The 25,458-nt window shown below is 41.1% G+C and overlaps 1 protein-coding gene across 1 annotated transcript in view; it reads left to right on the top strand.

The window, feature by feature from the left end:
* Positions 1-25,458, top strand: part of celsr3 (cadherin, EGF LAG seven-pass G-type receptor 3) — a gene marked incomplete at both ends in the record, with an annotated part of 98,044 nt that overhangs the window by 54,410 nt on the left and 18,176 nt on the right. Inside the window, 9 exons of the mRNA XM_079174957.1 lie at positions 9,089-9,230; positions 11,901-12,021; positions 13,510-13,693; positions 14,571-14,672; positions 14,761-14,855; positions 15,377-15,586; positions 21,893-22,091; positions 24,514-24,705; positions 24,791-24,977. Coding sequence (XP_079031083.1) covers positions 9,089-9,230; positions 11,901-12,021; positions 13,510-13,693; positions 14,571-14,672; positions 14,761-14,855; positions 15,377-15,586; positions 21,893-22,091; positions 24,514-24,705; positions 24,791-24,977 — 1,432 coding nt within the window. The remainder of the gene's footprint in view (positions 1-9,088; positions 9,231-11,900; positions 12,022-13,509; positions 13,694-14,570; positions 14,673-14,760; positions 14,856-15,376; positions 15,587-21,892; positions 22,092-24,513; positions 24,706-24,790; positions 24,978-25,458) is intronic.

Raw genomic sequence — 25,458 nt, 5'->3', positions numbered from 1 at the left:
CGCCTGGTAATAATACAAGCAGCGAAGCTGGAGGGGAAAAAAAATCACAACATTTCTAATAATAAAATAATGTTTTTGATGATTAATATGAAGGCTAAAAATGCTCATTCCATCAGAATCTTATTTTATTATGAATTTACGATTCATCATAGTTTGTAATTGGTTACAATTTAAAGAATATGATATGATTCACATTTATCACAATATCTACTAAACAATTCATTTATTCTTATAAAATCATGGGATTCATTGTGATCACAATGTTAAAGACAGATATTTAAGGTTTGGAGCAACTGGCACGTTTGCTAATCTCTTCCATCTCATCGTGTTTTGACTTTGCCAATGAATACACTCGATAAACTGGCCAAGTAGCACAGCCAAGAACGATTTCACGCTGAAGTCATCCAGGGTAAATTGTGCCCGTGCTAGGCTCTGTGCCAGGAAAATGGTTATAATAATTGCACATTCTGGACATTGGATGTGAAAGATAAGATGTGTGAGAGCAGAAGGTGAAAGAAGCCAGCTGACTTAGAGACACACAGAAAAATGGAATAATTGTAATGCGTCCGTATCTGCGTAGGTGTGTGCCAATGCTCTAACTGGGTTAAACAGATATTTGGGAATGCATAATGAGTGCTCATCCGCCTGAGACCGAGAGTAAGAGCCTGACTGCAGGCGAAACTTCCCAAATTTCGTTAGTCAGGTGAATATAATGAGGCAGAATTAATATGGAGGAGGAAAAACCCGATTAAAAGAGAGGCAGAGAGTGAAGAAGTACAGGAAGAGAAGAAGGAAAACATCTCTTATATAGAGAGAAGTGGCGAGAGGAAAGATGAAACAGAGGCAGAGGAGGAACAGAGAAACTGAACATATTAATGATTAATGAAGTTTAAGGGCGGGTGACAGAAATAGTGTAAAACAAACACCAAAAGTTTTGAGGCAAGAGGGAAAGAAAGAGAAGAAAGAGTGCGAGAGAAAGTCAAATCAAACAGCCTGAAAACACTGATGACACATTTGGGAATAGATCCACACACAGCTGGCATAAATGCACACGGAGACATAGAAATCATAGAACTGAGAGAAAATGAACATGACAGACCCACACACAGAAAGTGAAGGAACGTGAAGGAGAGGTTGAAGGAGGGATATTTGATATTTGTTGGAAGCTTTATTAGCTGCTACTGATAAACCAGCTTCAGTTCGGCGGGTATTGATGAAACAGACTAGACCAAGCAGAGATGATTAGAGGAGATTACTTATATTCATGATTAAAGGAGAGACGAGACAAGAGATTGAACAGCAAATTAAAAAGGCACAATATGCAACTCAACTGTCTGCTACTTCCTGTGTATTTCTACTCAGTTGTAGTACTACATTTACCTGACTGAGAAATGTTACTGGTTACGTTGCAGATTCAGATTTGGCTCACAAAATATAACAATTAAAATATAATTCATTATTTTTCATTGAACTATCCAGCATCATATTAGAATTGAAAGCTCCGTCTTAAATTCAAGTACATTCTGCTGATAATGCCTCTCTTCCACCATTCACTGAAAGTAAACATTTGATTGCAGTCATTTTACAAAGCGGTATAAATAGTTTTACTATTAATAGTTTTACTTCTGAAAAAAAGTTTTGAGTAGGCCCACTTCTTATACCTCTGAAATACACTTCACAAATAAGGTGTATTAGTCACTTGCTTTGACATGATAAGATTATAAAGTAGAGCTTGGATTTAATTAACGTAGGTATTTTGCTGGTAGTAACGTTATTAGTGTTATAAGTTAGTAATAAGTCCTACAGGGACATAGAGTCTTACAGAAAAACACAGCCTCCTCTCGGTCAGAAACGCTTGTGAAATACACTTTGGTTTAATTCTGTTTCCAGTTGGCTATCTGCTCGTGTTGATTTCAGCGAAGTGAAGAGTCCGGTTGTAACATTAGAAAATCCAGAAACAAATTTGAGTTAAGAAAGAGAATTGGGGAAAAGTGTTGTACTTCTTGGTTATTTTGTTTGGCCATAGACTCAAACCACCAAAGTAAATGTGTCCTGCTGCCGCAGGCTGCTATCCAGCTGTCTGCCTCCAAACAATAGAAGAGAAATAAGGAAAGTTTTTCAAGAAAGAAAAGTTTGAAAATGAGAGCACGAGTTTAAAGTGGAGTTGGAGGGGAGCGAAAGAACAATGAGTGAGAGAGTGTGTGTTTGGCGACGGATAAAGTTAGTTAAAGTGAGGAAGCCTCAGGCCTGACAACATGGGAGAGGAAGCAGAGAGGCGCTGCTATCCCTGTAGCATCCTGCACAGCCCGCGAGCTAATGCTAACACCTTGACTTATTAACATGCAGTGCACACGCAGAGAGGCTGCACTCACTCTCTCACACACACACACACACACCCACACACACACACACACACACACACACACACACACACACAGCATATGCACAAACTTTATGAGGCATACACTTATTTACTGTAAACACACAGACACACACACACACGCTCTCATTATCATTATCTTTCATCAGCACAATGAGCATTAAAAATGGAGACTGTTAAACAATGGATGCCGCTTCGAGACAAATCAAATCAAAGTTTAATAAGCAGAGAAAAAAAATGAAATAGAGGTGCACTCTGAATAATTCTCTTTCATGTATGCATTTGTGTGAGCGTGTGTGCGTGTGTGCGTGTGTGCGCGCGCGCGTGTGTGTGTGTGTGTGTGTGTGTGTGTGTGTGTGTGTGTGTGTGTATTCTGACCTGGTGCTGAAACTAGCCCAGTGGCTCTCTCATACATCTGCTTTTTAGCACCTCTGATTTATGCAATACAGACTCCTAGAAAACACACACACACACACACACACACACACACACACACACACACACACACACACACACACACACACACGACAAAGTCCTGCATAACAAAGACATCTGCCCTCATGTTCGTTTCAGAGTACGTATACATTATGTAAGCTTGTGTGTGTGTTTATGTATTTACGTTGCTACCGGCTAATTCACTGTGTTGAAAAATGTATTATAATCGGATAAATTGCAGCCATGTTGATTTATGTCTGCTTGAGTTCCCTGAGCTGTTTAAAAACCAACAGGATCACATGTAGAAAACAGATGTTCAGGGTTTGACAACAGAAACTCTCATAACCGCTGCTTTAGTAATGAGCCATTTATCAGTGTTTTCTGGTTTGGTTCAGGCGATAAAACAGTGATTTGAAAACAACAAATGCCAAATATATATTGCTTCAGATGGAGTATTTCAGAGGAGTGCGTTATATGAGGTTGTTGTTTTTGGGTGTGGTGAGCAGCTGCAGTATATTAAGACCCCCTGGGAGAAAGAGATTTATGAGTCTCAAGCTGTATTTCCAGTTTTCCAACCTACAGTAGTTGCCAGATCCTCAAGGTGCTGAATCAGTTGTTCTCTGTGACGAATGACTCCTCACCTAGGAATGTCATTTATTGATCAGGTTTGATATTAAAAACCCAAAATGTACAGGTACTTGGCACTGTTGTACGGTTGTATGAATGGTACGTCTGAGATACAGTATAGTGAGTTTTTTCTTAATAATCTTAGTACTCTGCTATTGGAAGAAAGTTGTACCTTACCTTGTCTGATTATTCAGTGTATAGTTTCTTTCTTTCTTTTTCCACTTAAACTCATTGGTCCTCTTATGAATTTTCAAATTTTAGGTCTTTTTTTTTCATGTATGGGGTTTTAAGTTGTTCTAGTCAAACCCACACAGGCACTGTTGATATCTGAGATTTAAACACCAATATATCAACCTTTTAGTTCTGTAATCCAACATACATTTATAGTACTGGTCTGAAACAAGTTTATCACAGTACTATACATTTCGAAACTGTCCTCTAGAAGGATGACAGCATCAGTCGTCCCGGCAAGTGCCCCGTTCGACATGTGACAGAGCAACGGAGGAAGCACGGCGGTGTTATTAGCGAGCGACAGAGTCAACGTCGGGAGGCTGACGGGGTGGATTGATGGTTCCACAAAACATCCGACTTTTACCAAAGAAGGCTGATGTTCGTTTCCTTTTTCTAACAGACAGTCAATGTGGTTGTTTTTTTAAAGCATGGCCAGGGTTTGCCTACCTTTTAACCACATATTGGTTACTCTAACTATGATGACAAAGGTCTGCTAACCTTAACAAAGTGGTTATTTCAAACTCAAACCATGATATTTCCTTACCTCACCAAGTCTGTTTTGTGCCTTAGCCAAACTTAAATCCATTGTAAGATACATTGAACTGGATCTTTATGTCTTGTAACCTGCACTCTCTGGTTAATTCACTGGTTTTATTCTGTTTTCCCACCCAACACATTGTTATGGGATGTTTCTGACATCCACGATCTTTCCACTGTCGGAGAGAAGACAGTAGGATACACAGAAGATGAATGGATGTTTCAGTGAACAGATGATTCGTGTTTCTTTTCCTGATTGTGGTGTTGAGGAGAAGTCGAGCTGATGTTGCGTACAATAAAGTGTCTAAAGCCAGATGTGAAGCTGTGAGTCACACTGGATGTGTGTACGGCTCCAGAGCCGTAACTTTTCAAAGACGCTCCCGGACCCAAAAACGTACATTCACACACATGATTTAAAGCTCTTTGTTCTTACAGGCTCGAGCCTCTCTCTCTGTCGTTCCCTCTCTCTCTCTACCTGTCTCTCTCTCTCGCTCTTCCATATTGTTGTGACAAGGCCAGAGTCATTATAAGCGTCTGAAAACAGCCAATGCTGCCGTTGCCTCTCTCTGTCAGTTGCCATGGTGAAAGTGTAAAGATGTATAGGGCCAATAGAAGTTGATTAAGTGTGTGTGTGCGTGTGTGTGCGTGTGTGTGCGTGTGTGTGTGTGTGTGTGTGTGTGTGTGTGTGTGTTTTAAGCGACAAAGCGACAGAAGTGGAGACCAACACAGGAGATGGAGAGTGGGGGATCATGAGCGAACAAATAAGAGACAGAACACCACCACTGTTTGAGTGTGCGATCCTCTAATCATACCTGCGTGTGTTGGTTTGCGTGATAACATGGAGGTAGTTCCACAGATAACGGAATAAGCTAGAGAGAGAGAGAGAGTGATATTTAAATAATAGGAGTGATTTGAAACCTTGTGTGTGTGTCTAAAGCTGCAGCCAAGGCCACAGGCTTGAAAAGCAGAGTCGCTTCTGTGAAAGCAGACGTCTCTCACACACACACACACACGCACGCACGCACGCACGCACACACACACGCACACACGCGAACACACGCACACACACAAACACTTGTCAGCTCCAGAGGGAGGAATGCGGACCCCGACAAGCTGCACACACACACTTCAGTCACACTTCAGTGTATAGAGACGACCTTCTATTCAGTGCTGTTAAATTAAAAAGGCGCCCTGAAAGCCGAACTCCTTGCTGAAGGGGGGAAGTGATTGTGTGAGAGGCAGAGATCTGTGTTGGAGAGGAAGTCGGAGGGATCAGTACGACGTTCTCGGCAAAATGTAATATATATATTTTTTAATTGCATTCTTTTCTGCTTTTCACTTGAAGGTTAGTATTAATATGAATATTATGAGTATTTTGTCTTGGAGTGGCTGAGAAGCTTTTAGATGTGTGTATTTGGTCTCTGACAGACAAACTCTGTCTGTATTTAAAGCACACAAGCTTTGAATACAAACAATCAAAACAATAAATATCATTATTGATATCTTATTATATCTGATATAGATACTAATATCAAAATGCATGTCAAAGTCTCAGAATATCTTGAATAAAATGTAATTTCCATGTACATTTATCATCATGGGATTCCCAAATGATTTTAATAGAATATTTCATGAAGCTTTAGTCATTTGAATAGTGAATTCAAAAGTAAAAGTCTTACCACGTGTGATGCAACAAATACCTTCAATCCTGAGCTCTGCACTGTATCACAAGGATTCAGCTTCACTAAATGATTTATTTCATAGTCAGTCCTTCAGCACCATTGTAAATGTGCTTGTATTACTTTTAATTCCATTCCAACATGAAAGTTGGGTCTTATGATGCGGCTAAGTCACATCATATTTTAATCCAGGTACATTAAAGTCTAAATGCAGCAATTATGTTCCTTTTTAAATTAAAAGCAGGTCTGGGTGAGAGGCCGTCTTTATTCGTGCTAAATACACCCCAAAGTGTGTGCGGAGCACTCTGCTGCAGTCATCGGATTAAAGAGGGGCTTTATGTGCCGGCCTGTATTACCGTAGAAGAGGCTGGTGTGTTTTGTGTGGAGTGTCTTTGGATTGCATCGAAGTGTATGACGGCTTCATTCACTGTGCTGCACAGCCGCACACCGAAGTGTACTGCGGGAATTATTGTGTTGCCCGTTGTTGTGGCTCGTTGAAATGCTGCCTTTGCTTTCACTGAGGCCAATTTTTTGTGCTATTATGGCTGAGAGGTGCTTTTCAACTTTCTTTCTCCAATGCCTTCACATTTTCCAAATGAGCACGAGCACCATGCGTCCTGCTTCACTCTCACAGTATTGTACACATTTATACCAGAACATGTTTGGGCCTTAATCTAGAGGACTTACCCAAAATATACTAAGACTACGACGAAATATTATTATTTATTATCAAATTATTGTTCAAATATGGCTGTGATTGTTTGATTGATTTATTTTGTAAAATGTTTGAGAATGGTGAAAAATCTTCAAATTGCTTTTTGAGTCCAACCGACAGTCCAAATATAGTCCAGAGATATAAACATTTGAGCATCTGAAACAGGATATTTTTGCTACAGGTAGTACTGGTAACATTATTTGTTTTAGAGGCTTTAATTACCACTGAGCATTATATCTCTACCAGCTACTAACAGGCCACGGCATTATCTAAATGCCTGACAAACAAAGGTCTCAGGCTTTACCTGCTGGAGTTGAGCTCATTTAGCTTTCTGCTCGTGCTTCACTCGTTCCCCACAGTGTCCACTCGACTGGCCTCGCTCCGGTCCTGCTCTCATTTTGGCGACTAAGCTGCACTGAGCTCTGTTTGTTTGTGTTCATTTAGGTTTTTTAAATAGACACAGACAGAAACTAAACCAAAATCCTTCAGGGATGAGAGTTATGATGTATTTTCCGTCACAGTTCCAGCTGAAAATTGCTCAATACAATCTGTTCTGCAGCGCACCTGTATCATTCGTCCACATCTCTCGTCTCCAGCCTCATATCACGTAAGACCCACCCTCTTGAGACTGACAACCAATCTAAGATAACAAATGACAACAAGCCACTGAATCACTTGATACATGACATAAACAACGATTCGATGTTATTAGGTAAAGTAATAATTCATACTATTTTGTAATAAGTAAATGTGCTGCTTGAGTTTAGATTTTGTCTTTGACATTTTAGATATAAGAAAATATGAATAGATCACACTTAAACCATATTTGTGCATCAAAAATCTGTGTCACCATTTCATGAATGGGTCTAGTTATATTCTGTCCAACCTCACCTTGTTATATAATTAATTCCTTTTACAGTCGACAAACACTAATTTCGTCCTCCTTGATCTCTGGTGAATCATTTTTTAATTTATCATTTCAAATAAATTGCAGCAGAAAAGCCTCTTTTTGCTTAGTTCACCGTGATACGTGTAATATTTGCCTAGTGCTCAAATTGTATTTGTTTGTGGCAGAAAGTGAACATGTTTTTTAAAATGACTTTTCTAGAGCAGTGGTGGTAATTTGCTTTCAGAGGCAGCATTACGTTGCCTTTCATTCTGAGTGAATGACAGCATTGTGACGGCTTGTTTTCCATTAGTTGGCCCAGTAGTAGTGAGTCGGAAAAGTGTTGTGTGTGACAATCGCCGTTTGATGTTTGAGATGTGTACCAGTGAACTGACAGGTTATTATTTCTGCTACGCGGATGGGAAATAGAGGGACTTTCTGCATATTTAGATTCCGATAGTTGTTGTGTTGTGCTCTCGTTTCATGATTGTACATACAAGGGAAGTTCTGCGTGGACATCGTGAATGCCTCCGCCTCCTTCATATTTTCTGTGCCTTATTATTTCAATTTTCAAAATAAGCCAATTATTAGATGCATTATTTCCAGTGGTAAAAGAATAGAATATCAATCTGATGTATTTCTCTGATATTTAGGTCACGTAGAGGTCAAATTAACTCAAATGTACTTACCGTAAAGCCCTTTTAAAATGTGGTTTCAAATCTTTTAGTTGCTTAAACCCAACTACAAGACGAGAAATCAGGTCACTAATGTCAAAGTCCTGACATGTGTTTGTCCAACTATGTTCCCTATGACTTCTGTGCGTTTAAGTTATAAGAATGTCAAACTTCCTGGATAAAAATGAGGTATATTGCCTGTGAACATGTAGCAATTAACTTATATGGTAAAGCAAATTAGTTCAATGTAAACATATTTTGTAAAAGACAGGAATGCATATTTTGCGAGGTGGTGTTTGAATTTGACTTGTAGTGGTTGTAAAATGTAAGGAGGCACCGATACCGATACCAGTATCAGGTATCGGGTCTGATACTGTGCTCATGTTCTCGCACTCATAAAACTACTCTGATACAACCACACCCTTAATACCAATACGGCAACGAGACGTTAACCTCTCGCCAGTTAAGCCTCATAAGCCGCAAAGATAACCCGATGCACATCCGTCCTGGAGAGTTCGTAGACACATGCAGCCAGTTCAGTCTCCACTGCGTCAATTAGTTCAGCTGCGATTGTTACAACTGTAATGGTATTATTAAGTACTCACATAGACTCGGTATTAGCAAGTATTCAAATGTAAGTACTTGTACTTGTACTTGTACTCGAAACATCTCTAGTGAAATGAATCCTCCCTCTCTTTCGTGGTGGACATTTTCTTCAGACACACAGCACACATGAGATAATCGCCAAAAAAAACATTTACTTTAATCAGAGGGAAGTGTCTCCCAGAAGACAGAATACAGTACACTCGTACCACCTCAAAGTCAAAGAAACATACGATAAGCCCCTGTGCTGCTCATACAAGACGGTCAACAGGTCCGTTGCTCCAACCACGACTAATGAAGAACTCTCTCTCTCTCCCTCAGGTTACTATGGGAGAGGCTGCACTGACGCTTGCCATCTGAATCCATGTGAAAACGAGGCGCAGTGCCACAGGAAGCCCAGCTCCTCCCACGGATACAGCTGTGACTGTGGAGACAACAACTACGGGCAGTACTGCCAACACAGGTACACACACACACAATCGACTCAACATTTGAGCTCCAGTTTACCTGTGGGGCGTCAACTGGGCCTAAAATCTCTTGATGCTGCCTGTAGAACCAGCTAAGCTCTGTTCCTGTGTGTGTGTGTGTGTGTGTGTGTGTGTGTGTGTGTGTGTGTGTGTGTGTGTGTGTGTGTGTGTGTGTGTGTGTGTGTGTGTGTGTGTGTGTGTGTGTCTTGGTAGCTTTAGTTCTGCCTTGTTGTCCAACATCTCCAGCGTTGCCTGTAATCCACAGGGGAATGAGTGTAGACTTAACGTAATAACACACACACACACACACACACACACACACACACACACACACACACACTAAGGTTATCCGTGTGTGTGTAACACTGTGTGAAGCGAGCGTGACCCTGACCTCAAGCCCATGCTCCCTTCCTTCCTGCCCGTGAAATCTACACAGCTTTACATTTATCTCATGGTGTGTGTGTGTGTGTGTGTGTGTGTGTGCGTGTGTGTGTGTGTGTGTGTGTGTGTGTCTTCTTTCATCTAGTTCAGGGGTGGCCAACCAGTCAGAGACCAAGAGCCACACGTTTTACTGTGTTACCGCAAAGAGCCACATCATACACATGGGCACACATGAACATCACCCTATCCCTTCCTCACACACACACACATATCTTTGCTCAGTCAGATTTATTGTAAATGTCACACACCAATATGATAATGACAGAAATTGACTCCTAAGACCACAGGCCAGTCATTTTCAACAATGAACATTGTGTGCACTGTCTCACACAGACAAACTCTCAGTTCAACCAAGTCCACAAACAAAAATATAATAATTTACAATAGTGTTTTTCTTTTACTATGCATGTTACTTAGTGGGACTTCTGGCATTCCTTGCCTTGAACAATCCTCTTCAAATCTGGCTTGTATTCCGTTGTTGCCACTCGAAGCAATTCTTTCACATGGGTGTCAGTCAGAACAGATCGATGCTTTGATTTCACGTGTTTCAGGGTAGAAAACACAGACTCGCAGACGTATGTTGACCCAAACATTGACAGTATCTTAAGCGCAGCCCGTTTGACATTGGGGTATTTTTTCATTGGCACACTTTTCCAGAACTCAATGGTCCCGTCCCTTAAAGCAGGTTTGAGTTGGTCCTCCTCACAAAGATCGATCATCTCCAACTCAGCCGCATCCTCATCTGTGACTAGCGGGGCTTTCAAACAGTCCGTCTCGGCGTTAAATGGGTCGACGAGGAACGTAATCTGTGGCCGCACATGCGCGTTTGACGAAAATACCGTATTTAACTCAAGCGAAGCGAACACGAACATTAAAAAAACACAAATACAAACTTCGATATGAACGTAAGAGCCGCATGAAACCGGGCAAAGAGCCGCATGCGGCTCGGGAGCCGCGGGTTGGCCACCCCTGATCTAGTTGGTGTGTGTTTTAACAAAGACACACATAGTGCTATTGTCAGCTGCTGATGAAATATATGTCTACTCTCTTTTAATTTCCCCTGATGTCCCTCCCTCTCTCCCCCGCTGCTGTAATTTGTTTCTTCAAATAAGACACCAAATTTAGAAGTTTGGCTCATTAATAATCTTCCTCCTAACTCACTTTTTAAAATAAAAATACCCCAAAAGTTTGTTTTTCATCATTGTAATTTTGTTTTTGTTTTTTTAGCTCCTGGTCAGACAAAATATGTGCTTTTAAGACACCGGTGAACTCAATAATGTCTACCAGTAACAATACAAAGTAATCATTAGCTCCAGCCCTGCCTATGATGGTAAATAATCTTAACTGACAATTTGAATTAATTTCATCAGAGCACAGCCAGCGCAGCTTCCTGTTAAGACGCAGCCTCTGTTCCTTCCTCAGCTGCGATCAGACAGAGCATTTGGCTCTCTGGGTGTGTTTGCGTTGCCATTAGAGTGCTTTAAAAGCCAAGAATACACAGCAGGGAGAGACGCTTCATTTGGAAAAGTCGGGAGATGTAACGAAAAAAATCTCTGGAGAAATGCAGTCAATGCTAATATTCTATTAACGCCGCTGATATCGGAATTACCTCTTCTAAACTCCCCGTAAGGAGCAATAAAGACACGCGCACGGGAATCTGCGCTGACTGTGAAAAGTGTTCGTCTCCTCAGTGATCCATTTGACACTGAGAACAGACGCAGAGCACATTGTAGTAAATGAGATGTGAGCGAAGAGAATGGAAGAGCTGAGTGACGGTAAACCGGAGCCATAAAATCTGAGGTGTGTTTTGAGTTCAGCAGTTTGGAAAACGTTGGTTTTAAGCTGAATTATTAGCTCAAGTTTACTTTTTGCTTGAACGTCTTCATATCTTCGATAGTAATGGTTACGCTGGCCTCTCAAACGGCCTGGCTCTTACTATCTCTAGTGTCTGCCCGCATCTTTCACTATTCATATTTGATCAGTTTGATCCATCTCTTCGCTTCCTCCCTCTCTCCTTTTCTCACTCACGGTGTCTCTCTTTCATCTCTACGTTTCATACTCATTAGTTAGTTTGTTCTTAGTTAGAAGTCAGAATGAAAGATGGTTCAAATTACAAGTTTTTGACATGCTCCATTACTGTCGTTTTCCATACTGATTCTCCCTGCTTGTGTTACTGATTGTACCTGTTTGTTTGTGTGTGTGTGTGTGTGTGTGTATGTCTGTAGGATTGATCACCAGTGTCCCAGGGGTTGGTGGGGATCTCCGACCTGTGGACCGTGTCACTGTGACACCAATAAAGGCTTCGACCCAGACTGCAACAAGACAAGCGGACAATGTCACTGCAAGGTAACCAGGAGACACAAACACACACACACACACACACACACACACACACGCAACATTCAGCCGTTTGTGGATGGAATGCGGATTTTGCTAAAGTTGTAAAGTCTATAAAAATACATTTAGTAATTTCAGCTGTAGATCATCAGATGCAGATATTCGTCGTATCACAGAGCTGTTGGACAGTAACTGTTCACATCTCGATTGAATGATTACAGACCTGCTGTTACGTTTTTGTTTTTTTTACACATCATGATCGCATTGAATACTGTTAGGATTAGAAGGACTTTGGTGGTGTAGCTCTACAGCTCATTTTGGCTTTGGTTTAAGCCAGACACACAGTAATCATCTCACAGTCTGATGGTCTGACAGACTAAGCCAGACATTCAAACTACATCAACCATGATACCATCATCATCCCCACATATTGATATTTCTGCCTTGTGTCAATGTGTGAGTGTGTTTATTGATATGTTTGCGTATCGCCGGCATATTTAACCCTGTTTTATCCCGTCCTTAATCTGATTTTTTGACCCTAATCTTTAATCTCTGATATTGCCTTTGAACAAAGTACTTAACCTCATGATGTCCTGTTCCCTTTGGCTCCTTCATCTTGATTTTCTGAAAAATTAAGCTTGAAATAAAAGCTTTTTTTCTGTTTTTCATGCTTACAATATAATGTTTTCATTTAGCCTGTCAGGTCAATGCTGACACACACACAAATCTGTTTTAGGTTTTACAGTGTTTCTATGTTTTACATCGTAAAGCAACAGCAGATTACTTGTGAAATTCAACTTGAAATGCAACATAAAGCTGCTATCGGCTGAGATAAAAATGTGTTTGGTAACTACAAAGTTTCCTTAAAGAACCCCTCCAGACATGTGTGAAGACATACAAATCGAATAATACTTTGGGCCTGATATGTTTTTCCCACAAAAATGTTCAATAAGCTATTTGAATTTAAATTATATTGACCTTCTCCCTAACTCCAAACTCCATAAATGCTTTTAGGTGCACGCCTTAACTTTAAGGTAAACACTGAGAAACGTTTCCACCTCCAGCAAGTTTATCTGAAAACAAACACACATTCGCACACATCATTCTGCACGGAGACGGTGAAACCTCAAAGTGAAGTTACAATGAGCGAACACATTTTTGATTCAAGGGGGAATTAAAGAATTAAACAGTGGTGCTGCACCATCATCCTCTGCTAGCACCATCATTCTGTCTCCAAAATGCGGTGTTGAAACTATATTGCCATGCAAGTTTAGCAAACTAAAGAATTCTGCTTTTCCTTTATCTCTTGTATTCATGTCTCTGTTTAGGCCGTATCCCCTCTTGTGTCATTGTATATATCTTGCCCTAACGCATGTGGTGATATAATCGCTGACACTATTCTTGGCACTGTGACATTTTGCATGCGTCTGAGTTTCATCTGTGTGCCTAATAAGGCCTAATGAGTGTGTGTGTGTGTGTGTGTGTGTGTACGTTCAGGAGTTTCACTACCATCTGCGGGGCTCTGACACCTGCCTGCCATGTGACTGCTACCCGGTGGGTTCCTTCTCGCGGTCATGTGACCCAGAGACGGGCCAGTGCCAGTGCCGACCCGGCGTGATTGGTCGCCAGTGCAACATATGTGACAGCCCCTTCGCTGAGGTCACAAACTCAGGCTGTGATGGTGAGAATGATTTCAGACATTTTGGGTTTAAAATGACTGTAATTTACACAACAGAGGGCGACGTCATTCATTGAGAAACAATACGTTGCCTCGTGGGAGGTGAGATTATTTGTTGAAACAACATTTACTTTTTTGGCTCAGGGACATTTGTGAAATTACTATTTCCACCGACTACTTTATTTTAATGGTAAAAGACATGTCGCTATCTCGCAGCGCCTTTGTGGGTCATTGAAAAAAGAACAAAATGATCTGCTTTTGAACAATAGTTTGCAAAGATGGATTTAATATTAACACTTTGTCAGTGTTGTTCTCCAACAATAGACCAGATCATTTGTTACCTTCTTTAGTCGAATTGTCCCTTTGCCAGTGGTACAAAAAACAGTGTGTAATTTAAGGACAATGTATAATTTTCAAGACGGCTTTCAAACCAGTAAGTTATCCATAGATACAAACAGACATGAAAGGAAATAAAGATGCAATACTGAACATCCACTATTATTAATCATAACTGTGTAATCATAGGATTTCGGTTTCTTCTTTTGTTCTGTCTTTCAAAATTGGCACGTTTGTCGAACAAACATCCACGCACACAATAACAAAGAAACTCTTAATTATACTCATCTTCATCTTCCAGTTAATTCGATGTATCCTTTTCTTCTCTTCTGTGGAGCTTTGTCACTTTCCATTTTGCAATTATCTCCTTTCTTATCCTTTCTGGTGTTTTATTCTCTCACTTTCCTTTTCATTCACTTCTCTGCGTGTGTCAAGTCAAAAGAAAAACATTTCCACATTATTAGTGACTTTTTGTTATGTCTTTAATTTAAAAAGTTCATCAAATGATAAGGATGATTTTAAATAAGCTTCGTCCTCTCTGCAGTCATTTATGATGGATGTCCAAAGACCATCACTCAGGGGATCTGGTGGCCTCGGACCAAGTTTAACCTTCCTGCAGCAGTGCCCTGTCCCAAAGGCTCTGTCGGTCCGTACACACTCAGACACCGTGGCATGATTCATTTATATATACGCCGCGTCTTTGATTAACATCTTCCTGTTTCTCCTCCTCGCAGGTGCAGCCATCAGACACTGTGATGTGGAGAGAGGGTGGCTGGAGCCAGACCTTTACAACTGCACCTCACCTCCATTTGTGGAGCTCAATGCTGCTGTACGTAGAGTAATACCACTAATACCTTTAAATACACGTCTCCATGGGTCCCAACATCTTTGTGCCCTTACTGATGAAGGCTTTCACTTTGTTCGATCGATTGCGTCTGTTTTTCTGTAACAGTTACGAGTTTCAAGCTGTTCTGAAAGCCCTCTGTTGGTGGTTGGATCTCAACAAAACTCCCATTGCAGGACTCTGATGTCTCTTTTTTTTATTTTTTAGAACAATGGGATTTCATTGTATTTTGTGGCATCAATGCACAGAAGGTTGTGGACCCATTAAACTTGTCGTAGGACATAACACCCTAATTCCAACAAAGTGCTTGCAAGTAAATAAGCAAATGCAGATATTTTAAGCAACTTTTAATGAACTACAGATCCAATACGATACCTCTTACAGACATGCTGTAGTGTTGCTGTACATATTAAAATTGTAATATTCAATTCCAGTAATTCTAAAATACATGGTAAAAAGTTGATAGCTTAACCTTTTCATGTTTTTATCGCTGTTTCCATATTTAGCTTGATTCTCTGGAGCGTAATGAGACCGAACTGAACACCATCATGGAGAAGAAACTTGCCCACCAGCTCCGTGACGTCACAGAGGCAACCGCCCGACTCTACGGCAACGACTTGCAGATCGCCGAGCGGCTGCTGTCCCGCCTCCTGACCTTTGAGAACCAGCAGAGCGGCTTCGGACTCACCGCTACTCAGGATGCACATTTCAATGAGGTAAAGTGAAGAACACGTGACTCGATTATCCTTTTCACTCATTTTTTATTTTTTCCCAAACACAGACTCTCTGTGTGTTTTACTCTGACATTTGTTTATACGTTTCTGTAGAAGTGTGAGAGCAGCGAGTAGTCGGGCCAGATGTGCAGCTAAAGCTTTCAGAGTTTCTTGCAGTGGTATACGGTTGAAGACATGGAGACATACAGTGTTTGCCATTAACAAGGGCTGTTTTTTGGCTGTTATGATTCACTTCAAGATACACCTTTGGGTAAAAAGTGGACGGCAGCACTCTTATTTTAACAGGAAACAAAGGCTGCAGTCCAATAGTTTTTTTTTAGCTTAGGAAGCTTCCTAACTGAGTTAAATAACCCGAAAGGATCAAAGTGACAGCCATGATAAGAGCTGGTCGCATTCTCTGAATGCTAAGGAAAGGTGCTTCAATGCTTTCTTTATTATCTTCTTTAGCACAGAGCGCGCTGGACCATCCTTTACGAAATGATTGAGGCAGCAACATCTAAAGCGACGCACCATTTGATCTACAATAACGTCGCATTCTTAGAAAGTGTGATTCTGTTTTTGACAGGACTCCTTACTTTAACTGCACCGCATTGATGTTGTCACTGTATTCAGTTCTGATACGTTATACACTGTGGTGGTCTTTTCCTAAATCCTAATGAATTAAATCTTTCCGTGACTTCATGACGTTTTCCACCGAGGAGAAAGTGGTTCGGAAAAGACGTAGGACGTGTTTTCTTTTACTTTTTCGACCACAGCCAGAGATTATTGGGGAAATGATTTTACACAACAAACACTACTAAGAGTGTGAGAAAGATGTCAGAAATTTTCAAATTTGTACTTTGCTCACCTTTAAACCACAAATATTAGTTAGAGGTGGTGTATCTGCAAGTTGTGAGAGTTGTTGTTTGAAAGACGGACAAGATAGTGAAGTGTGAAGCCAATAATCAGTTTGTGCTGTTGATTTTAATGTGTGAAAATCTAAACACTGCCACAGACTTCATCTGCTTTTTTAACCAAGAGACGTGTAGCCAACAAGCTGATCAACATTTTGGAATCGTACTTTATGGAGATAATCTCCAAATTAATCACAAATGATTTGTTAATGCGACATTTAACTTATTTCAAGAACTAAACCAGATTTCCTCTCTACAGTGTATTGCTGCCACCAGGAGCCACACATGTGCAGAATAACAGCTGCTGTTGTTTAAAACAGTAGATGTGACGGATATAGTGAACCTTTATGGGGTACAGACCCGGTGACGAGATGTCTTTTCTCTGAAACGGGAGGTAGCTATGTTGCTATGGCGATGCAGTGACAGTAGCTCATGAAACACTGCAACATGTCATCTCCCCATATTATTAACCGAGTCTCGTTTTACCTGATACGGGTGCTTCAGCTGAAGATGCAGCAGCTGAGACAGAATCATTTTAGCTCGCTGGCGTTTTGACATAAAGGCGCTAACAGACATCTCCATATCATTTAGATATACATATTTAGCTTACACATGTCAGCCAATTTGTCTGACAATAAATCAGTCGTCCATACATCATAAAGGAAAACCCCTCTCTTGAAGCTGTGAAACTACTTTTTTTCAATTTACTGGCTCATGTGTCAGTAATTGACAAATTGCATGTCACTATGGAAACAGTTGTGCGAAATTGACATGCTGACGAGAGTGTATTTATTTTCATTCATGAAGAGAATTTTAATATCCTATCTTGGTCAGTGAAAACGAGCATCTGCACCCACAAATCTGTGCAACAATCTCTCGGCTTTTGGTCAGAGACCTTCTTCAAGTCAAGTGAATGCAGCAGCACAAAAGGTTTAAAGAAACATCACTCGATCAGCCTTCAGCCAGAGCCCTTGCATCAATCACTTGAACTTGTGTGGCTCCACATTCGGGGTATTGTAGTCTTGGGTATGAAGGACTACAAGTTAAAGACGCAGTGTATGAAGCAGCGGTCGACGGTGGACCTTTTTAGATGTTTCTTAATTTTCTTGTTAATCAGTGTGCCATATAAACACTGAAGTTTAATTGTGACACCACATCAAAATCTTAACTGCCAATGGCTGCGAAAGGAGTCATTTTAGCATGAGGATGAAAGGATACCTCAACATTTCCAAAATACTTGTCAGTCTGCCATTGGTTAAGCTGCCACACGTGCCTACGGTCGCCTACCCCCGGTCGGTAGAGACCGTCAAGAAAAACTAAGCACGGTGAATATGCGAAATTCACAATATATGCGAGATAGATTATGCAACAATATAGATCAATTCCTAGAAAATATCAGCCATCATCAAACACAGAACATATATAATCTACTATAGTTCATTCACAGCAAAACACTCATGTTGAAAGACTCATTAAGGCCCCAGTGTTTGCAGTGTTCTCTAATATCAAATCTTGGTTAAATTGAATTAGTCCCACTTTTGTTCCTGTCATTCAAGCACACATTGACACACATTGCTACAATAAAATACACCGCTTTGTATTGTTTACTAGCAGTACCAGTAGTAGTAGTAGTAACAGTAGTAGCGATACGATACGGTACAGAGGTTACGATATCATTTATTGTGATATATTGTGATACTATAAGTAAGGCGATAACTTGCAATTTCTTTAATCTAATTTAATGAAAACTGTCATCGCATAAAGAATACACCACCACATGCATTTAAACTTAAGTAGCTGGATTTGTATGTATCACATTATAGCACTACTTTTTCTCCAATGTGAGCCACCGTCTGCCATGAATCTTTGCATGTAAACTATTAATTAAATAATGAATGCAGTGTTTTTAAAAATCAATACCCTATCACAGAACATAACATCGTGATACTCAAGTGTGTGGATCTATTCGTACACCTCTAGCAGCGGTAGCATTGGAAAGCAGTAGTGACGGTGATGAGCTCCAGCTCGTTTATGCAGGTGTTCATTTCATAATTCATGATAGCAGGGAGAATTTAGCCACCTGATGACAACTGTAGCAGTAGTAGCCCCACCCTGCGGTGCTGAAGTCATTCATGCTGCCATTACAACCAAGAACAGTTGCTATAGAAACTGAGTGAGTGTGACAGTAGCATAGTGAGAATCAAACAATGTCTCTGTATTTTTGTAGTTATATCCAAACATATTTGAAGATTTTTTTAATGCATACACCATTTGTTTTCTTTCCAAAAACCCAAAGAATGAAAGGTATTGTTTTGCATTGATAGGGCCAGTGACCTTCACTGTGTTTCTCTGTGAGGAGTAAGAACTCCTTCTGGTTCATGGCAGGAGGTGCAGCCGTCACATCATAGCTTGTCTGCTGAACATTCAGTGGGTAAAAGGTAGAAGAGTGTAACTTTTCCCTCTGAGGTGAACAATAACATACAAAGCACTCACCTTTATCTGGTTCAATACACACTTGTTGCACGCGCTGAATTCCCACATACACACTCTGGCACCAGCTGTGACACTGTGAACCAAAGCGGAAGGATGCCGTCCTGTACCGGTGTTTCTTTACCTGTCGGGGGGCCGACTCGTTAATCATGACATCGAATAAGAAGAAATAGTCCCGCAGGATTAGAGTCTGAATGAACAACCAATGTTGAATTGGTTTATGTCATAAGTCATTCATTGCCAATTTCAAATGAACAAGAGCCTTTTGCTGTCACAGTTGGAGCCTCACGCATTGATCACGTGATCAATGCTTCATCTTTGGCTCAAAAAGGACAGTTGCTATAGCAACACAGCCGTAGCATTAATGGCATCCTATCGTGAGTGAAATTAAAACCTTTTTCCTTTCATGTCACGACATTTCACTTTCCCACTTCACCTGACAGTGAATCAGAGATATGGCCACTAGTGTTTATGTTTGCAACCTAACGCAGCGATGTGTTGTCACCATAGTGCAGTGTGGATATTTTATTATCATTTTACATTACATTACAGTCATTCAGCAGACGCTTTTATCCAAAGCGACTTACAATAAGTGTATTCAACATCGTTATTCAAGAGAACTACTAGTCACCAGAAGTCATAAATGCGTCTCATCAGCATAAACCAGAGCAGTTTCCTCACCGAAGTTCTACTTGTCATCATATGGATTTAATGAGGCAGCTCTGGTTTACCCCGGCACCACCACTGAAGTGGAGCTGCAGGCAGCCCATTTTTTTCTCACCCAAAAAAAAATAAATATATAATGTATGTGGAAATACTTGACACCTCACTTTAAACAGCAGCTATTAGGCCTGTCGATCAGGTAGCGTGGAACGCAGTTACTATAGTAACAGGGCCAGTGGCTGCAGGAGAAGCAAAGGGAGGCAGAGCGGGATCAAGAGTTTTCACTTCAGGAATGAAGCGGTGAGCGGAGGGAAGAAATCCTTCATGTTCAAGCTGTGATCAAATCCATCCGGAGACTGCTGCACCTCCACATATAGGGCTCACGTCTCATCAAATGCATGTGTTTTAAAATAAGGGAGAGAAATTCGGATACGACATGTTCTATCTATGTTCATTGAGACATCTGACATCCATTGTGGCACCGATGAACGTCACAATTGTTCCTCGTGGTGAGATCTCTGCAGCTTAAATGACGGTTGAGAAGAGAAGCGAATTGGTTTGAAAGAGCATTTTGAGTAGCTAATGTGAACAAAAATATTCAAAGTAGCGTGGATATGACAACGTGCTGCACATCTTATGTTTGTTGAACTGATCGGTCTGGCGTTATGTTCCAACCTGTCATCCATGCTGCCTCTCCTTCAGCCTTTGTGTGCCTCCTTCTCTCCCTGTAATCCTGTCATCTGCTGCCTCTTTAAAACTCTTCACGTCTCTGTCCTTTTGTTAGCCTCCATTGTTTTTTTTTCCCCCTTTTTTTTTTTTGTTTACAACAGATAAATACAGACCATATGAGCTCTTGCGGTGTACAGCCTGATGCGGTTGTGGAGGTTAAGATCCACCATCACATTTTTCCTCTGTTTTTAATATTAGTAATGTGTTTCAGTTCCGGATTTTCTCTAAATAAGACCGTATGATGAGAGGAAGCCATTAATGGAAACTGTACTGTTTAATGAACTCAGGAAGCACGGGTTTGTTCTAATAAGTATTTGTTCATACCGGTGTTTTTGACCTTCTGTAACCTGTAACAAATCAGTACAAAAGTTGGATTAGATCTTTAAGCATCTGTCTGTTGTGATCATCCATTTTGTCTCTCTGTTATTCTCTTTTACGGTTTTCTACTTGCCACTTACTCTTCCGCAATCCCTGTTTCCGACTTCTCTCTCCTCTACAATTCACCACGTTCTTCCTATACTCCACTGTGTAATGTTTTCCTTGTTTGTTTGAAGGCTGTTTTGTGTATTTTTCCTCCCCAGAGCATTATGTGGAACTGCAGTGCTTTATTGGGTCTGGTGTAGTCAGACTGCAAGAATCATATTAAGCACTTTTCCTCTCTCTCTCCCTCTCTCTCTCTGTCTGTCTGTGTCTGTCTCTATCTATCTATCTCTCTATCTATCTATCTATCTATCTATCTATCTATCCCTCTCGATCTCTGATATGACTCTTTGTTCAAAACATTTTGCAAGACCGTGAAGTCTAGACTATCTATAGGTTTCCATCCAGAGTCACAATAAATGAGATGAAAAGCCAGGAAGACATAACTATAATTGAAGTCTAGACTTGTTTGGATGTTATTTTTGAGTTCTGTTTACAATGTTCTCGTGGTCCTGGTCACAGCAGCCTGACAAAAGGCTTGACTATGAGGCTTACATCAGATGTCTTGTCTCCTCGACAAACTCAAGTTCGTGCCAAATGCTTGTCTTGGTCTCTGGACAGCATGAAACAGTGCCAACACTAGCTGACATGAAAGAATTTGCCCAAATGAAACAAATACCTGAAGAACTCACTCTATTTTTTCTTGTAGATGGGTTAGATGGCCAAAAAGACATGTTTTGTTTCTAGTTCGCAGCCTCTTCTACTTCTGCTTCACTGGCGGACTACAGCCGGTAGCTGGAGCCTATAGCTTTAAATTCTGACAAAACTACGCTGTAGCCAAATATGGGCCTCATACACGGAGACACAGCTCCTGTGTACATCCTCAGTCTTTGGATAGTTTGAGCTGTTGTCTGCACAGTAAAAATATTCTGATCCAGGATGTTGACACATTTGTTACTTGTTCCATCTTCTATCTTATTGTTTTCTATTTCGTCTCAAATACACAAGCCCATGTGTTCACTTGCTTCTCGAAACAGCAGTCTTGTTTATTTCCTTTGTTTTTGTTGATTGTTCATCTTTCTGCTGCTTGCAGAACATTGTGCGGGGCTGCAGTGTGCTGTTGGGTCCCGGTACCTCTGGGCTCTGGCGGGCTCTCGCTCAGAGTCAGAACCACATCCCGGGCGGCGGTCCGGCCGAGCTGACGGAGCTGCTGGAGCAGTACGCCCAGATTCTGGCCCAGAACATGAAGCTCACCTACCTCAACCCTGTGGCGCTGGTTGCTCCAAACATAAGTGAGTTCAGAAAGATTACACACACAGAGAGACACACACACACTCAGGCATAATACAAAAGCTTATCCCTACTCAGACCCAATATAAGAGACTAAGACAGCAATGAAATCGTAATCTTTACGGATGATTTGCAGCGGTTTTCTCATAATACTGTAAATTGCTGCTGTGAAATCAGCTAGAATGACTCAGTGTAAAGCGGGAGATGAACAGCGCCAATGCAAATGATGATGGCACGGCCAGAGCGCTGGCAGCAGGACAGAGAGATGAATTTCACACTCCCACACACACACACACCAGCTAAAGCTTTCAGCACACGCACACAAACCCCGAAGCACTGTAGCACTTTCCGGCATACATAATTTAGATTTACAGATGCCAAACACACACATGATCACACACATATAGAGTAGCAGACATTAACAAAGCACACACGCACAGAAACACACACATTCTCTTTCTCTCTTACAGTAAATGTCCGATACATCTGCCGGTTTGGCCACATGCCCTGTGTCATTTAGTTCCTGGCATCCTGTCACTTGTGCGTTTTTGCTCTTTTCCACATTTCTCTGTCACTTTAGCGGTGTTGAAAATGCTGTTGAAAAATCTGTACCACATGCAACAACAAGGTGTTGAAATAGCAACAACAGCAGTAGCTCTGACAGGGATGAAGCCAGACAATGCATTTCACACTCCGTTAATGCTCTTAGCTACACACACAGATTGGATTCCTAGAAAACACCATCCAACCAAAACTCATGAAACCCATCATAGTTACCGACTAGTGAATCTTGCCTCACCAGCTTCCTCCAGTGCTGATTGGTAGCACCGTTAATCCCAGACCTGCCGAAAATATAAAATAGGCTTACCTTCCTTGGCCAATATGAATTGCCTGCTTTTATTTCTATTCTATGTGACTCTCATCTCTCTCTTACTTAACTGTTTATGCTTTGCCTTTGGATTACATCCAAAACGCTGTTAGATCATCTAAAACTGACAGCATGATGCTCATCCCCAGACGGGGAGCATAGAATTAGCGGCAGTGAAAGCAGAAGGAATAAGAAATGCAGCCAACGTTCACACTCCTACACACACAAACACAGACAGTTGATGCTCTCAGCTAAAAGGGATGGAATGAATAACGTTTATAAAGATATGGATGGTTTGACACACACCCATCTGTTAGCTTCCAATATACGTTTTTTAATCGTATTTTTTATCATTAAAATGCAAAAATCTTCACCAATAAACCATTTGTTTCGCCATCAAAATTGTCATTTCAGACTTTTAAAATCAGAAGTCAGTCAGACAGTCTATCTCCACACACACACACACACACACACACACACACACACACACATATATACACGCACACACAGACATAACATACGTCCGTTATATTGAGTGATGTATCTCCTCTCTCAGTATTGAGTGCTGTTCCACTTATGTTTTGTTGGTCAAGTGTTCACTCATTATTGAACACTCCACATTGACTATGTACTTCCTGTTCGCCACCTCATTTCCCATAATATAACAGTTCCCGTGTGTGTGTGTGTGTGTGTGTGTGTGTGTGTGTGTGTGTGTGTGTGTGTGTGTGTGTGTGTGTGTGTGTGTGTGTGTGTGTGTGTGTTTGTGGAGTCTGTATTGGGTTTACACAGTCCTAAATCCACAGAGATTCAATTGGTTTATTGACACAGGTGGTTCAGGTTTCCCCTTGTATTGTATTTAAGAAGGGAAATTAGAACTGACCATGTATGCGTATGCATACAAGGAATTTGACTCCGCTTTTTACGTTGCTCTCAACCTACATCATACACAGAACATACAAAACCCCCAACATTTAAATAACAAAGTAGAACAGAGGTAAGCAATTTGTTTTATTTTTTAATTAACAAGAGCATAACTACCCTTCACCTAATTTGAGTAAAATTGGCAACTTTATTTTCATGATTTCCACCTGTCAGAAAGCTGAAAGAAGCCTTTCTTGCTTGTGTAGCTTTGGACCAATATAAACATGGTGTGTACTGAATGGTTTTTTATCAACTGTTGATTAAGGAGGTTTCAAATGTGCCATTAGAGCTGCAACCCTGAGCAACAATACATTAGTAACACTTTAATTTTGAGACATACAGCTCAGCATACGACAGGATAAGAGATGCTGTTCCTCCTGTGGAAATATGGCCTCCCTTAGGAGTAGTGAAAGTGTGATGTAAAAATCCCTTTCAACTTGCTGACCCTGTATTTAGTAAAGACACTAAATGTGAGTAAAAACTGCAGCAGTGACTGATTCTTTGTAAGAGTCTGCACTTTATTCAATAAATAGCATATTCCGCAGGCATTTAAGGGAAGTATTGATTTAAGGTTAACACCGCCACCTATATTGTGTCAAATGATGTGTGTTCACTGCTCCTGTTTGTTTTGTCAGTCATGAACCTGGACCGCGTGGAGAACCAAACCCACGTGCGGCGGCGTTTCCCGCGTTACCACACCACCCTGTTTCGCGGCCAGGCTTTGTGGGATCCCAACACCCATGTGATACTTCCCCCTGCTGCCCTGGTGCCACAACGACAGCAACAACAACACAACTGGAAAGAGAAGGAGCGGACAGAGAAAGAGCGTAAGAACAGACATAGAATGAAATGCTTGATCGTGTAAGTGGCTGAAACTAAGAGAACATACTGACACAGACTTCTCCGTTTCAGCCTTGGCCCCTCAGAACGCTGCCGCGGCCCCTGTCAGTATCTCAGCCAATCAGACAGGAGAATACACTGCAGCCAGACGCACTGTATCAATGCCAGAGCAGCCCATCACCATCGTTATCTTGCTGATCTATCGCAGTCTGGGCGGCGCCCTCCCTCCCAAGTACCACACAGACCGACGAGGAGTGAGGTAGGAATCAATCACACTCAGAACAATAAAGATCCGGCTACAGCAGAAAGGAAGGAAACATGCTGGATATAGAATCGGGATTTCCCAAGTCTCCTTTATTCAGCAGCAAACAGTGAACCACAATTGCTTTTATATAACAGGAGCTTCACATCATTAGAAACACATTCTGCACTATATATCTTTATCGTTAAATGTAAACAGCAACTTGCCAGTATTTCATACAAAATAATGGGAAAAGGCCAAGGTGACATCTCCAAATTGCTCATTCTTTCTGACCATCCCCCAAAGACATTTGATTTACAATGACACAGATTGGCGCAGACGAAAAAGCTGGAATTAGAAATGGCATTTTTGCTCGATGAATTCCATAATAAAACAATGAATGGACCTTTTTCACAGCAGTTTTTTTTTCTTGTCATAATAAGAAAAGCACAGGTGAAATTGATAACAATGACGATGGCTCAGTCCCATTAAGTGTCCC

The sequence above is a fragment of the Pholis gunnellus genome (genome assembly GCF_910591455.1).
Source record: "Pholis gunnellus genome assembly, chromosome: 2".
NCBI lineage: Eukaryota > Metazoa > Chordata > Actinopteri > Perciformes > Pholidae > Pholis > Pholis gunnellus.
This window is presented reverse-complemented; position numbering and strand designations above follow the sequence as displayed.